General features: G+C 42.1%; 1 protein-coding gene across 1 annotated transcript in view; it reads left to right on the top strand.

Annotated features, from left to right (window-relative positions):
* The window catches only part of cdh13 (cadherin 13, H-cadherin (heart)), a 678,090-nt gene that overhangs the window by 541,098 nt on the left and 119,910 nt on the right, over positions 1-17,082 (top strand). The window contains 1 exon segment of the mRNA XM_056282406.1: positions 15,487-15,720. Coding sequence (XP_056138381.1) covers positions 15,487-15,720 — 234 coding nt within the window.

Raw genomic sequence — 17,082 nt, 5'->3', positions numbered from 1 at the left:
ATGGAAGTTAATGACTCTGCTAATGAAAAAAAGAAATGTCACCAGGTGAGACTGGTGTTTGGTTCTGGTCTCTCCTCAAAGTTGGGGCCAAAGAGCCCTTATGACCATGACAGAGAGCCAGTTCACGCTTAAGAGCATAAGCAAATTTCTACATTTTTCAAAACCATATATAGTAGCTATTGGTTGTTGTTGGGTTTTTTTCTCCTTTGAATTTGTAATGCGTAATGAAATTCGTAATGTTTTAAAGAAACCCCCACAAGGTTTCATTAAACTTAAATAGTGTAACTCATCCCACCCACCAACCCAAAAAACTAAACACAACTAGAATATGTTTCTTCAAGCTTGGCAGAAATTGGTATGTTTTAAACTGCTTCCGGTTACAAATCTGTCTTTCATTACTCTTCCACCATTGTGGATGGAGACAGCTGGAGTCAAGCACACAAAAAGATAAACAGATACCCCCAAAAAAAAAAAAGCAACACAGCACGTTAGCCTCAAGCTAAGGTCTTGGGAGCAAAGTGGGAGTGTGGGGAAAGGTGGAGATTGAGAGAGCAATGAAGAGAGGAAAAGAAAGTTCAGTTCACAGCCTGTAACTGTGGATTAGTCTGAAAGCCCCAGGAGTCGATCCATTTTCTTGCTCCTCTCATCTTCGGGCAAATAGAAGAATAGCAGAGCTGTCAAACTGCCAGGCAGGGGCCCAGGGACCAGGTCTGACTCAGGAGTTGGTGCTGGTGGACAGCGCTGTGAATGATTGAATTTCAGGGAAAAAGGGGATGGGGTTGATGCTACATAGGAAGCCAACCTAGAAATTATCCATCGTACATTTTTCAAGCATCAATCCTGCAGCTGTTTGCAGTGTTTTCTTGCATCTGTTCTTTTATTTCATATGTGTGTGTGAGTGTAACTGTGTGTGTGTGTGTGTATATAGCGTTTTTTTTCCAAAACCGTCAATGGTGTTGTAAGTGCTCAACTAATGAGGAGCAGAATATCAACACGGATACAGGAAAAAAAGTTTTAATGCATTTCAGTACAGGCCTGTTACGTGCGTCTCGCACTCATCAGCTGCTAAGCTGCTAAGTGCTGATGAGTGTCTCGCAGTCATTTAGCAGCTAATGAGTGCGAGACGCACGAAACAGGCCTGTACTGCAATGCATTAAAACTTTTTTTTCCTGTATCCATGTTTATATAAATAAATATGTGTGTGTATATACTATATATGTGTGTGTATATACTATATATATATATATATATATATATATATAAATAATGTGTGTATGTGTGTCGGCCTTGTGATGGCCTGGCGGCCTGTCCAGGGTGTTCCCCCGCCTGCCGCCCAATGACTGCTGGAGTGGGCTCCAGCATTCCTATGACCCTGAGAGCAGGATAAGCGGTTCAGATAATGGATGGATATATATATATATATATATATATATATACAGAGAGAGAGAGAGAGAGAGAGAGGGAGATAGAGACAGATAGATAGATAGATAGATAGATAGATAGATAGATAGATAGATAGATAGATAGATAGATAGATAGATAGATAGATAGATAGATAGATAGATAGATAGATAGATAGATAGATAGATAGATAGATAGATAGATAGATAGTGTTTTTTTTTTTCCTGGAAACTGTCAATCTACTACTACTTTCGGCTGCTCCCGTTAGGGGTCGCCACAGCGGATCATCCGAAGTCTTATTTATGATCCGCATATTTGATTTGGCAAAGATTTTACGCCGGATGCCCTTCCTGACGCAACCCTCCCCACTTGTCCGGGCTTGGGACCGGCACTAAGGATGCACTGGCTTGTGCATCCTCAGTGGCTGGGTTTTCCTGGAAACTGTCAATGGTGTTGATAAAAGTGCTCAACAAATGAGGAGCGGAATATTAAGATAGATGTAGGACAAAAAACAAAACTTTAATTCATAGCAGTACAAGCGTTACGGCTCGCCCACCCCGCGCCGTGGCCCGCCCACCCCGCGCCGGCAGCCAATCAACTCGTCAGGGCCGGGCTTAGCCGTCAGGGCTGTGCTTAAATTTGGTGGCCTCCCACGTGCCCGTTGTCAGTTCGTGTTGTAACCTCCTCGCAGTAGCAGCTACACTTCCCTCACGGTCCTTTTCTCTCCGAACTCACCCCAGCCCTTGGTTTATGTTTTAGTATCCTATTTAGTATCCTGCCGTGTTCCCGTTTTTGGATTACCCGCGAGTTTTTCCCCTTGGACTTTCCGTTTTTCTTGTCGCTCATTGCCTCCCTGTGTTTGACTATTTGTACGCATAAGGAATAAAGTACGCCAGTTTTCCGCTAACCCCATCTCTGTCTGGCGTCGTGCGCTTGGGGTCTTCCACAAACCCTAACAACAAGCCTGTGTCGTGTGTCACGCACTCATCAGCTGCCAAGTTGGCTATCCAACTATATATATATATATATATATACACTACCGTTCAAAAGTTTGGGATCACATTGAAATGTCCATATTTTTGAAGGAAAAGCACTGTACTTTTCAATGAAGATAACTTTAAACTAGTCTTAACTTTAAAGAAATACACTCTATACATTGCTAATGTGGTAAATGACTATTCTAGCTGCAAATGTCTGGTTTTTGGTGCAGTATCTACATAGGTGTATAGAGGCCCATTTCAAGCAACTATCACTCCAGTGTTCTAATGGTACAATGTGTTTGCTCATTGGCTCAGAAGGCTAATTGATGATTAGAAAACCCTTGTGCAATCATGTTCACACATCTGAAAACAGTGTAGCTCGTTACAGAAGCTACAAAACTGACCTTCCTGTGAGCAGATTGAGTTTCTGGAGCATCACATTTGTGGGGTCAATTAAACGCTCAAAATGGCCAGAAAAAGAGAACTTTCATCTGAAACTCGACAGTCTATTCTTGTTCTTAGAAATGAAGGCTATTCCATGCGAGAAATTGCTAAGAAATTGAAGATTTCCTACACCGGTGTGTACTACTCCCTTCAGAGGACAGCACAAACAGGCTCTAACCAGAGTAGAAAAAGAAGTGGGAGGCCGCGTTGCACAACTGAGCAAGAAGATAAGTACATTAGAGTCTCTAGTTTGAGAAACAGACGCCTCACAGGTCCCCAACTGGCATCTTCATTAAATAGTACCCGCAAAACACCAGTGTCAACATCTACAGTGAAGAGGCGGCTGCGGGATTCTGGGCTTCAGGGCAGAGTGGCAAAGAAAAAGCCATATCTGAGACTGACCAATAAAAGAAAAAGATTAAGATGGGCAAAAGAACACAGACATTGGACAGAGGAAGACTGGAAAAAAGTGTTGTGGACGGATGAATCCAAGTTTGAGGTGTTTGGATCACAAAGAAGAACGTTTGTGAGACGCAGAACAAATGAAAAGATGCTGGAAGAATGCCTGACGCCATCTGTTAAGCATGGTGGAGGTAATGTGATGGTCTGGGGTTGCTTTGGTGCTGGTAAGGTGGGAGATTTGTACAGGGTAAAAGGGATTCTGAATAAGGAAGGCTATCACTCCATTTTGCAACGCCATGCCATACCCAGTGGACAGCGCTTGATTGGAGCCAATTTCATCCTACAACAGGACAATGACCCTAAACACACCTCCAAATTGTGCAAGAACTATTTAGAGCAGAAGCAGGCAGCTGGTATTCTATCGGTAATGGAGTGGCCAGCGCAGTCACCAGATCTGAACCCCATTGAGCTGTTGTGGGAGCAGCTTGACCGTATGGTACGCAAGAAGTGCCCATCCAACCAATCCAACTTGTGGGAGCTGCTTCTGGAAGCGTGGGGTGCAATTTCTCCAGATTACCTCAACAAATTAACAGCTAGAATGCCAAAGGTCTGCAATGCTGTAATTGCTGCAAATGGAGGATTCTTTGACGAAAGCAAAGTTTGATGTAAAAAAATCTTATTTCAAATACAAATCATTATTTCTAACCTTGTCAATGTCTTGACTCCATTTTCTATTCATTTCACAACATATGGTGGTGAATAAGTGTGACTTTTCATGGAAAACACGAAATTGTTTGGGTGATCCCAAACTTTTGAACGGTAGTGTATATATATATATATATATATATATATATATATATATATATATATATATATATATATATCTGTATTGATATTATACAGTGGTGTGAAAAAGTGTTTGCCCCCTTCCTGATTTCTTATTTTTTTGCATGTTTGTCACACTTAAATGTTTCAGATCATCAAACTAATTTAAATATTAGACAAAGATAACACAAGTAAACACAAAATGCATTTTTTAATGAAGGTTTTTATTATTAAGGGAAAAGAAAAATCCAAACCTACATGGCCCTGTGTGAAAAAGTGATTGCCCCCCCCCCCCTGTTAAAACATAAATTAAGTATGGTTTATCACATCTTTGGAAAGCTGAGTTCAATTTCTCCAGCCATACCCAGGCCTGATTACTGCCCCATCTCTTCTCAATCAAGAAATCACTTAAATAGGACCTGCCTGACAAAGTGAAGTAGACCAAAAGATCATCAAAAGCTAGACATCATGCTGTGATCCAAAGAAATTCAGGAACAAATGAGAAACAAAGTAATTGAAATCTATCAGTCTGGAAAAGGTCATAAAGCCATTTCTAAAGCTTTGGGACTCCAGCGAACCACAGTGAGAGCCATTATCCACAAATGGTGAAAACATGGAACAGTGGTGAACCTTCCCAGGAGTGGCCGGCCGACCAATTTACCCCAAGAGCGCAGCGACAACTCATCCAAGAGGTCACAAAAGACCCCACAACAACATCCAAAGAACTGCAGGCCTCACTTGCTTTAGTTAAGGTCAGTGTTCATGACTCCACCATAAGAAAGAGCCTGGGAAAAAATGGCCTGCATGGCAGAGTTCCAAGACGAAAACCACTGCTGAGCAAAAAGAATATAAAGGCTCATCTCAGTTTTGCCAGAAAACAACTTGATGATCCCCAAGACTTTTGGGAAAATACTCTGTGGACTGACAAGACAAAAGTTGAACTTTTTAGAAGGTGTGTGTCCCATTACATCTGGCGTAAAAATAACACAGCATTTCAGAAAAGGAACATCATACCAACAGTAAAATATGGTGGTGGTAGTGTGATGGTCTGGGGCTGTTTTGCTGCTTCAGGACCTGGAAGACTTGCTGTGGTAAATGGAACCATGAATTCTGCTGTCTACCAAAAAATCCTGAAGGAGAATGTCCAGCCATCTGTTCGTGACCTCAAGCTGAAGTGCACTTGGGTTCTGCAGCAGGACAATGATCCAAAACACACCAGCAAGTCCACCTCTGAATGGCTTAAGAAAAACAAAATAAAGACTTTGGAGTGGCCTAGTCAAAGTCCTGACCTGAATCCGATTAAGATGCTGTGGCATGACCTTAAAAAGGCGGTTCATGCTCGAAAACCCTCCAATGTGGCTGAATTACAATAATTCTGCAAAGATGAGTGGGCCAAAATTCCTCCACAGCGCTGTAAAAGACTCATTGCCAGTTATCGCAAACGCTTGATTGCAGTTGTTAGTGCTAAGGGTGGCCCAACCAGTTATCAGGTTTAGGGGGCAATCTCTTTTTCACACAGGGCCATGTAGCTTTGGATTTTTTTTTCCCCTTAATAATAAAAACCTTCATTTAAAAACTGCATTTTGTGTTTACTTGTGTTATCTTTGTCTAATATTTAAATTTGTTTGATGATCTGAAACATTTAAGTGTGACAAACATGCAAAAAAATAAGAAATCAGGAAGGGGGCAAACACTTTTTCACACCACTGTATATATATATATAATATCAATACAGATACAGGAAAAAAAAGTTTTAATACATTGCAGTACAGGCCTGTTTCGTGCGTCATGCACTCATCAGCTGCTAAAGTCGTGCACTCATCAGCTGCTATTTTTTTCCTGTATCTGTGTTGATATTCCATTCCTCATTAGTAGAGCACTTATAACACCATTGACAGTTTCGGAAAAAAATGTCATATATATCTCAGACATGGACCATGGACATCCAAAGTAGTTGAATCAAGTGCAACTGGACTTGGTATATATCCGTGAAGACGTTTCGCCTCTCATCCAAGAGGCTTCCTCAGTTCGTGCCTTTCTAACTAGACGAAGCTAGTCTGACTGGCTGGTGATGAGACTCAGAATTCATCCTCTTGGAGTCGTTGTCAGAGCTATAGATGTCCATGGCTCTTTGGACCATGGACACAGACTGAGAACATGGAATTGATGAGTGCTACTACAACAACATACCCAAAGAGAGAGATTACATGCAATGTATATGGGAACTATGGTTGGGTAGGAGACCAACATCCTCACTGACAAAGCAACTGGTAGCTCATTGTTCAACCATCAATAAAAGGAAGCTACTATCACAGCTGGAGATTGAGAGGCCTCAACAGAATGGCCTCAGAATGTGAGTCAACAGCATGGAGAGCCCCTGAGGCAGGAGCACAGGGTTAAAGAACCAACTGATATAACCACACCAACCACCACAGCTGAATCCGCAGAGCTGAAGATGAGAATCATGGCCAGAATAAATACAGTTGACCACACCCAAATCCCATGGCTTATTGACAGTCCCATCAGAAGAGATACTAGTAGATGTTAACACAGTTCTGCTCACTGTTTCCACTACCAAAATAACAGAAATAAATTGGTTTGTATATGTCACTGTAACAGTAATCCTGGAGATGCTTAGGTACAAGATTAAGTGCACAAGCTGCAGCAAGTGCCCTCCATGGAGGAGAAGGCTGGAAGCCAAGATCAAGGCAACCAGCCCAGAGAGACATTAGCCCAGCTAACAGAGGTGCAGAAGGGAGGGATGAAAGAAAGGTCCTGGCTGAAAAAGAAGTACAACAAGTGGTCCATAAGTGAGGCCCTGGAGACTACAAAACAAAGACAGCTCTGGCTGCTAGGCTGAAGAAATACACCAAATAAGTAGAGGTCAGGAGAATAAATGGCCTGATCTTCAAAGAACCATCCAGTGTACTCCCAGCTGCAGGAGAACAACGGCACAAGAGCAGACCCCAGATATATAGGAGAAGGAGTTAGTCATTGTTACAACAGTAGAACTCCAACAGTGAGTCTCAAGCATGAAGCGCTGGATAGCACTGGGACCAGACATGAGCCACGCCTACTGGCTGAAGAAGCTAACAGCAGACCATGAACACCTGGCAGAACAAATGAACCAGCTGCTAACATTAGGGTCTCACCCAGACTGGCTAACACAAGGCAGGACCATACTGATCATAAAGGATCCCCACAAAGGTGCAACACCTTCAAACTACTGGCCAATAACCTGCCTCTTCACAACATGGAAGCTCCTCTCAGGGATCATAGTGGCTAAATTGAATAGGCATATGAGTCAGTACATGAACGAAACTCAGAAGTGCATTGGAAACAACACTAGAGGGTCATAGCACCTGCTACTGGTTGATAGAGCAGTCATCTGAGGCTCTAAGACCAGACAGACCAACCAGAGCACTGTCTGGATGACTACAAGAAAGCCTACAACTCAATAACCCACACGTGGATACTGGAGTTCTTGGCACTATACAAGGCCAACAGGACACTGATAACCTTCCTCAAGAACTCAGGCGGCTGTGGAAAACAAACCTAGAGGCCAACTCCAAGGCCATCACACAAGTGACCATCAAGTGCAGCATATACCAAGGTGATGCACTGCCCCCGCTGCTGTTCTACATAGGCCTGAGCCCCCTCAGTCTGATTACCGCAAAGAGTGGATATGGATACAAGTTCAAAATTGGGGTAACCATCAGTCACCTCCTCTTTATGGATGACATTAAGCTGTATGCCAAGAGTGAACAAGACATCAATTAACTGATCCACCTTGCCAGAATATACAACGATGACATCGGGATGTCATTTGGACTGAATAAGTGTGGCCGAATGGTGACGAAGAGAGGGAAGGGGATCAAAACTGAAAGGGTGGAGCTACCAGAAGGCAGGAGTGCAAACACACAGTTACAAGAAAAACCCAGGTTCTTGTAACTGGCCAATGGGAGCCATGATGAGAAAGCAAGGAGGTCAGCTCCAGCCAAATACCTGCAGAGAGTAAGGCAGGTCCTGAGAAGCCAGCTCAATGGTAGGAATAAGATCCAAGACATCAACATAACATGTATGGCCTACCAGTCATGAGATACCCTGCTGGGATAATAGGCTGGCCACAGGAGGAAATAGAGACCGCAGGTGTCAGGACACAAAAACCCCTCACAATGCATGGAAGATTCCACCTGAAGTCCAGCACCCTGAGACTGTATGAGTAGCGAAAGGGGGGGGGGGAGGTTGGTGAGTGTCAGACAACCTATCCAGGATTAAACTAGGAGCATCCAAGAGTACATCAGGAAGATGGCGCCCCAGGATAAACTACTCAGTGAGCACCTCAGGCAGCAGAGGACAGAGGGTGATGAGGAAGAAGAGGAGACATCGTGAAAGACCAAGCCCCTCCATGGGGTGTACCATCAACAGATAGAAGGAGCGGCTGACATCAAGAAATCCTACCAGTGGCTAGAAAAGGCTGGTCTGAAGAACAGCACAGAGGTTCTGATCAAGGCAGCACAAGAGTAGGCACTCAACACCAGATCCACAGAGGCAGGGGTCTACCACAGCAGACAGGATCCAAGGTGCAGGCTGTGCAAAGATCCCATTTTAACAGTCCAGCACATAGCAGCAGAGTGTAAGATGCAGGCTGGGACAGCATAGACTGAGAGGCTTAACCAAGTGGCCCAAGATAACATACAGGAACATCTGTGCCTAATACGGACTGGAAGTCCCCAAGTCCAAATGGGAAACACCACCAAAGGTGGTTGAGAACAGCAGCGCTAAGGTCTTGTAGTACTACTTGTACTTCAAGTTCCAGACCGACAAGCAGATGCTGGCCAAAGAACCAGACATTGTGGTGGTTGACAAGGAGCAGAAGAGAGCAGTTGTGATAGATGTGGCAATCCTGGCTGATAGCCACATCAGAAAAAGGACCATGAAAAGATGGAGAAGTATTCAGGGCTGAAGAAAGAACTGGAATGGATGTGGAAGGTGAAGTCCAAAGTGGTCCTTGTGGTAATAGGAGCACTGGGGGCAGTATCTGAGCCCAAACTGGAAGAGTGTCTCCAGCAAGTTCCAGGAGAAACATTTGAGGTCTCAGTCGTGTGATCTTCCAAAAGATATTGCATCATTTGGTGTTTTGATGATGGCGGTGAAGAGCGCTGTCTAACACGTTGGTCCAAAATCTCCCATCGATGTTCAATTGGGATAAGGTGAATGTGAAGGCCATAGAATAGGATTTACATAAATTTCAAACTCATCAAACCATTCAATGACCCCTCAGGCCCTATGGATGGGGGTGTTTTCATCCTGGAAGAGACCACTCCTATCAGTAAGAAATGTTTCATCATAGGATAAAGGTGATCATTCAGAATAACTTTGTATTGAGTTGCAGTGACCCCTCCCTCTAAGGGAACAAGTGGACTCAAACCATACCAGGAAAATGCCCTTCATAGCATAACAGAGCCCACGGATCCCCTCACTGTAGGGGTCAAGCATTCAAGTTTTTCCTTTAATTTATCACCAGTCTGTGTATGTATGTATGTATGTATGTATGTATGTATGTATGTATGTATGTATGTATGTATGTATGTATGTATGTATGTATGTATGTATGTATGTATATATATATACACTACCGTTCAAAAGTTTGGGATCACATTGAAATGTCCATATTTTTGAAGGAAAAGCACTGTACTTTTCAATGAAGATAACTTTAAACTAGTCTTAACTTTAAAGAAATACACTCTATACATTGCTAATGTGGTAAATGACTATTCTAGCTGCAAATGTCTGGTTTTTGGTGCAATATCTACATAGGTGTATAGAGGCCCATTTCAAGCAACTATCACTCCAGTGTTCTAATGGTACAATGTGTTTGCTCATTGGCTCAGAAGGCTAATTGATGATGAGAAAACCCTTGTGCAATCATGTTCACACATCTGAAAACAGTGTAGCTCGTTACAGAAGCTACAAAACTGACCTTCCTGTGAGCAGATTGAGTTTCTGGAGCATCACATTTGTGGGGTCAATTAAACGCTCAAAATGGCCAGAAAAAGAGAACTTTCATCTGAAACTCGACAGTCTATTCTTGTTCTTAGAAATGAAGGCTATTCCATGCGAGAAATTGCTAAGAAATTGAAGATTTCCTCCACCGGTGTGTACTACTCCCTTCAGAGGACAGCACAAACAGGCTCTAACCAGAGTAGAAAAAGAAGTGGGAGGCCGCGTTGCACAACTGAGCAAGAAGATAAGTACATTAGAGTCTCTAGTTTGAGAAACAGACGCCTCACAGGTCCCCAACTGGCATCTTCATTAAATAGTACCCGCAAAACACCAGTGTCAACATCTACAGTGAAGAGGCGGCTGCGGGATTCTGGGCTTCAGGGCAGAGTGGCAAAGAAAAAGCCATATCTGAGACTGACCAATAAAAGAAAAAGATTAAGATGGGCAAAAGAACACAGACATTGGACAGAGGAAGACTGGAAAAAAGTGTTGTGGACGGATGAATCCAAGTTTGAGGTGTTTGGATCACAAAGAAGAACGTTTGTGAGACGCAGAACAAATGAAAAGATGCTGGAAGAATGCCTGACGCCATCTGTTAAGCATGGTGGAGGTAATGTGATGGTCTGGGGTTGCTTTGGTGCTGGTAAGGTGGGAGATTTGTACAGGGTAAAAGGGATTCTGAATAAGGAAGGCTATCACTCCATTTTGCAACGCCATGCCATACCCAGTGGACAGCGCTTGATTGGAGCCAATTTCATCCTACAACAGGACAATGACCCTAAACACACCTCCAAATTGTGCAAGAACTATTTAGAGCAGAAGCAGGCAGCTGGTATTCTATCGGTAATGGAGTGGCCAGCGCAGTCACCAGATCTGAACTCCATTGAGCTGTTGTGGGAGCAGCTTGACCGTATGGTACGCAAGAAGTGCCCATCCAACCAATCCAACTTGTGGGAGCTGCTTCTGGAAGCGTGGGGTGCAATTTCTCCAGATTACCTCAACAAATTAACAGCTAGAATGCCAAAGGTCTGCAATGCTGTAATTGCTGCAAATGGAGGATTCTTTGACGAAAGCAAAGTTTGATGTAAAAAAAATCTTATTTCAAATACAAATCATTATTTCTAACCTTGTCAATGTCTTGACTCTATTTTCTATTCATTTCACAACATATGGTGGTGAATAAGTATGACTTTTCATGGAAAACACAAAATTGTTTGGGTGATCCCAAACTTTTGAACGGTAGTGTATATATATATATATATATATATATATATATATATATATATATATATATACAGATGCAGGAAAAAAAACGTTTAATACATAGCAGTACAAGCTTGTTTCGTGCGTTACGCGCTCATCAGCTGCTAATGATATTCCGCTTCTCATTAGTTGAGTACTTCTATCAACACCATTTACGGTTTCCGGAAAAAGAAAAAAACGCTATATATATATTGCAGTGGGTACTGGTTATTATGTGGGAATATTTGGACTGCCTTTCCTTTTCATGAAATAGACCATGGGTTGAAAACTTTTTATTAAACAAGATTTATTTCTCCTCCGTTGCACTGAGGTGATTTGCTAATCTAATATTAAAGAAAGTTATGACTTCTCACAACAAGAAATATTAAAGCAAGGAAAAACTGCAATAACTTCATTAATGGCGCTTGTCAGAGATGAAGGATGAATTCTGGCTGTTGAGAGATATATATAGCCATCAAATTTTATTTAAAAAGGCAGCGAGTGCTCTAACTTTTGTCTGACTGTTTTTAATATGGTGATTGTTTTACAAGCAGTATTTCACCAGTTTTATACCAATTATAAGTATTATATGGATCATCACATATAATTGATTTTTAAAAGGAATAAGGATTGATCTGATTCTAAAAACATCCATTTACATTTTTATTTCTTGATATGGTTATCTCCTAATCTTTTGCTAAGGATCTCCGCTGAGTAGGGTGTCAATGGGAGACTAGTCTAATGTTCAACTGTTCTCTCTCTCTTTCTCTGTCTGTCTGTCTGTCTGTCTCTCTCTCTCTCTCTTCTCTCTCTCTCTCTCTCTCTCTCTCTCTCTCTCTCTCTCTCTCTCTCTCTCTCTCTCTCTCTCTCTCTCTCTCTCTCTCTCTTGCTCTCTCTCTCTCTCGCTCTCGCTCTCTCTCCCAGAAGATACAATACTGAGTATAGTTTTTTGAAGCTGGACATAGATAGTGGTAATTGAACAGACTTTGCTAGTTAGTGCCAGTTGTAGTATAGTAATTCACTTTAACACCAGTGTAAGAAAAAGTCAAGTCACATGGAGCTGTTTAGTATTCATTTTTATTCCCCACACTGCTTAATTTGTAAATCATGTTATACCAACTTCCAATTGAACTAATGTAAGTTTTATTGCAACCTTATTCAGTAGCCTTTAAACTGGAAAATATAATTTATATGAAATAGAGGTTTGAAGTTGAGGGCAACAGAGAACCTTTGTTGGTGATGACCTGGGCAGATGATGACTTTGACACGATGACTATGGAGATAAAGAGGACTGGGAGAAGAAAAAAAAGAACCAAGCAAGTTATAAGTGTTGGGAGTATTCGTTTGACAAACAACTTCATTTAGTGCTAGCCAAGGACAGTGTCTTCTTCATCCTCTACAAATCACAAGAACTGAAAACCTGTCATTGAAAATGGAGCTAACCCCAGCTCCAGTCTGTGTATCTCGTGAGTGACAACATTTAGGGTCACAGTGTTGTCAGTAAAGATGTTTTATTAGGTTTCTTACATCGATGTTATCACGGCAAAGTTGTTTATCTAAGAGTGGTTTTGGGGCATCTGGGTAGCGTAGCGCTCTATTCCGTTGCCTACCAACACGGGGATCGCCGGTTCGAATCCCCGTGTTACCTCCGGCTTGGTCGGGCATCCCTACAGACACAATTGGCCGTTTCTGCGGGTGGGAAGCCGGATGTGGGTATGTGTCCTGCTCACTGCACTAGCGTCTCCTCTGGTCAGCTGGGGCGCCTGTTTGCGGGGGAGGGGGAACTGGGGGGTAATAGCGTGATCCTCCCACGTGCTATGTTCTCCTGGCGAAACTCCTCACTAGGTGGAAAGAAGTGGCTGGCGACTCCACATGTGTCGGAGGAGACGAAGTAGTCTGCAGCCCTCCCTGGATCGGCAGAGGGGGTGGAGCAGTGACCGGAACAGCTCGGGAAGAGTGGGGCCAGATACAATTGGGGAGAAAACGGGAGAGAAAAAAAGGGGTTTTATTGTGATGTTTGTTCTTTTTTTGTTTTTTTTTGTTTTTTTTTCCCCAATTCTATGATGGAAAGAAAGCATTGGGCTTTGGAGACAGCCACAACTGAAGGAATTTGAGCAAAACTACCAGTACATTTGACTTAAGACCTAAACAAAAATGCTTTCGTTTGCAGGTAAAAATATGGCAATCTATTTACACAATGCATGATAATGTTTTGTTTTTCTCATTTTTGCCTGATTGTACACGACTGAAGAATCAGTTGCTGGTGGATTCTATGGTTCAAGCGGACTTTTGTTGTTCAAGTGACTACACGAGAAGACAAAATTCTTCTAAATAACAGTGAAATATTTTTAACTGTTATTTGTTATCACAACTGTTATCACTAAGGTGTTTTACTTTGGTACACAGTGACCACAGGTTTGGCCTTGTATTTATGGGAACAAAAAGTACAGTAAATGTCCACCCACTGTACCTGTACTTATCCAAGTGAGTGAGTGTGTGTGTGTGTGTGTGTGTGTGTGTGTGTGTGTGTGTGTGTGTGTGTGTGTGTGTGTGTGTGTGTTTGTGTGTGTTTGTGTGTGTTTGTGTGTGTGTGCTTCACTGTACACACTGCGTATTTGTGTCTTTGCCTGCCTAAGCTTCTTGGGAAATATGCTTTACGAAGGATCTGAATGCTTAACCTGATATCTACAGCACATGACGAGACTATGAACAATCTGGTGTGGACTGAGTCAGTGCTGAACAAATCTAAGAACAGCAGGTTTGATTTTACTTGAAATGATTCTCCGTTTCTTAGCCCATAGGCTTTAAAACAGTTAACAACCCGAATAGCGGTTGATGAGACAGGCCAATTTATTTTTGAAACTCTGTGAGGGCTTTTTGAAAATAAAAAGAATAAATAAAAAAAATAAAATAAAAAAAATAAAAAAATAAATAAAAGAATAAGAAAATAAAATAAAAATAATTTCATCAGGCCCTCTGATGGACTGGTGGCCTATCCTGGGCGTCTCCCTGCCTGCTGCCCAATGACTGCAGAGACAGGCTCCAGCATCCTGATTCGGACAAGGGGTTTGGATAATGGATGGATGGAAGAATTTCATCAGGCATCTGCTGAGGATATATTGATAATGTGAATGTCTTTTCGCAAAGCCTGTATATGCATCTCCTGTGAGTTTATCTGTAGTCTGATTTTGAATGTCCCACCCTGACAGTATTTCAAAAGACCACACTGTCATTTTTCCTCATTAGAGCTCTTTTTTTTTATGTTTGCCCTAAAATGTTTGCTTTCTTCTAATCAGCTTTTCATGACAGGAAGATTCCTCCTCAGACTATGCAATTCTTATAACGGCACCATAAAATTCCCGAACAGGTTTTTCATTTCAGAACCACTTGACATTTATTGCTCACCTATCTTTTTTTTCCCCTCTCTGCTCTGGAATGTCTACAAATATATTTCTTTTTTACCTTGAGAAGGTGGAGGAGACCATTTTTTCAAATTACAGATCGTAACTGCAGGTGTTAATTGCTGGCTAACCTCTGAAGCTGTTTTGAATGTTTTTCGGGTTTTTAATAACCTCTAATCGCATGAAACAGAGAGCGGCATTCGAGAAGAGCCGAGCTGCTCTTTACATTCTTCAATAAAGTGTAATCTCACGCTAACACAGAGGCTAGCCTGGTGCCAAATCAAAACACCCTCTTCCAGAACACAAGCCACTATGATTCATGTTCCTCCAGCAGCAAAATGACACAAGGTTTTGTTAAATTTTGGTTAAATTAGGTCAGCTTAGTGAAAGAAACAGGGTAGATGTTATTAAGTGTATTGGCATTAGATGCTGAGAGGCCTTCCTGTGGTGCTGTTTGGGTCTTGGATTTTAGTCAAAAAGTGTTTCGAGTCTGCAAAAAGAAAAAAAAAGAAGTTTAATCATAATTATCCACCATGGTTTTGCCCTAACACATTCTTTCTCTTTTCACCAGATCATTATTATTCTCATTACACATGCAGTGATAATCACACAAGCGCACACTACAGTACCAATTAGCCCTGCTAAATTTAGCTAAGCTAATGTTAAATACATTGGTCTTGTTTTAATATGGTGTGTGTGTGTGTGTGTGTGTGTGTGTGTGTGTGTGTGTGTGTGTGTGTGTGTGTGTGTGTGTGTGTGTGTGTGCATGCGTGCTGTGTTTTCAGGCAGCCCACCAGCTACGGGAACTGGCACATTGGTCATCAACCTGGAAGACTACAATGATAACGCCCCCTATGTGTTCCCATCGGTAGCTCGGGTGTGTGAGGACGCCCATGACATGAATGTGGCCATCATCGGGGGACGGGACAGGGACATCCACCCTAATGCCGGACCCTTTAAGATAGAACTGGGCAAACAGCCAGGACTAGAGAAAACATGGAAGGTTACCAGGGTCAACTGTGAGTACCTCATGAACATTGTGTTGCCAGGTTAAACTTTTTTGTCATCATCATTTCACCCTTTGGCAGTTCAGCTGTAGGCATAACAATGTAAGTACCGCATCAGGCTTTGTTCACATCAAGTCTCAATTTTATTTGTATAGCCCAATATCACAAATTACAAATTTGCCTCAAGGGGCTTTACAGCAACACAACATCCTGTCCTTAGACCCTCACACCGGATAAAGAACAGCTCCCTAAAAAAAAAAAACCTTTAACAGGGAGAAAAAATAGGAAGAAGAACAGCGAAATGCACTGTAGAGTTGACACCTAAATTAAATGATTAGTTGGAGACTATTGTGCTATAGAGGAGGAGTCTAAATAGCAAAGCCAAGATAATGATAGACTAGCTGTGCTGGAACTTTAATAATAAAGGGGAACTTTAATACAGTTTAACAATTTCAGGTATAACCTTGAATTTGGTACACTCAGCCAAACTTCCTGTGGAAATAGTCATGTCACTTCCTGGGAATTCAGGAAGTTTTCTTTTCTGTACTGTGCCCGATATTGGGAGTTCAAGATGGTTTCAAGTTATGCAGCATCTTCTTCTGTCCTCTGTTCATAGCCCTTACAATGGCATTATCATTTCACTGTACTTTTCATCATTACACTCCTGCTAAATACAACATCAAGTCCTCCAAGGAACAGGCTGGTGTTGTATTCAGCAGGAATGTAATGATGAAAAGTATAGTGAAATGATAATGCCATTGTAAGGGTTATGAACAGAGGATAGAAGAAGATGCTGCATAACTTGAAACCATCTTGAACTCCCAATATCGGGCACAGTACAGAAAAGAAAACTTCCTGAATTCCCAGGAAGTGACATGACTATTTCCACAGGAAGTTTGGCTGAGTGTACCAAATTCAAGGTTATACCTGAAATTGTTAAACTGTATTAAAGTTCCCTTTTATTATTAAAGTTCCAGCACACTAGCCTTCTTAACAAAATCTGGTGTCGCAGCACCATAACAGATGAAAACATAATTGGTGACAACGCACCTTGACAGAGATGAAAACGTTATTGGTGATGGCACGCACACACACTGACATTCATGTCTGTGCATAGGCCTTAGAAACACAAAACACAAGTGTGTAGGTTGAATATTAGTCAAATAAATAATAAGTTCTACTTACATCATATAGGCGCACTCCCCGGGCTTTTCGCTGTGCGAAGTCGTCTATTAAACCTTTAAATCCAGCTGGCAGGCATGGGCATTCTCGACTGATAGCATGGCAAGTGCAGATAAACAGGTCTGTCCCATTGAGCTGCCCGGGTAAGATTTAATAAGCTTCAGTTTAGAAAATGAGCATTTGGCAGATGCT

Source organism: Lampris incognitus, chromosome 6, assembly GCF_029633865.1.
Source record: "Lampris incognitus isolate fLamInc1 chromosome 6, fLamInc1.hap2, whole genome shotgun sequence".
Lineage (NCBI taxonomy): Eukaryota > Metazoa > Chordata > Actinopteri > Lampriformes > Lampridae > Lampris > Lampris incognitus.
The sequence above is the reverse complement of the archived record's forward strand: the minus strand, read 5'-3'. Positions and strand labels throughout refer to the sequence as shown.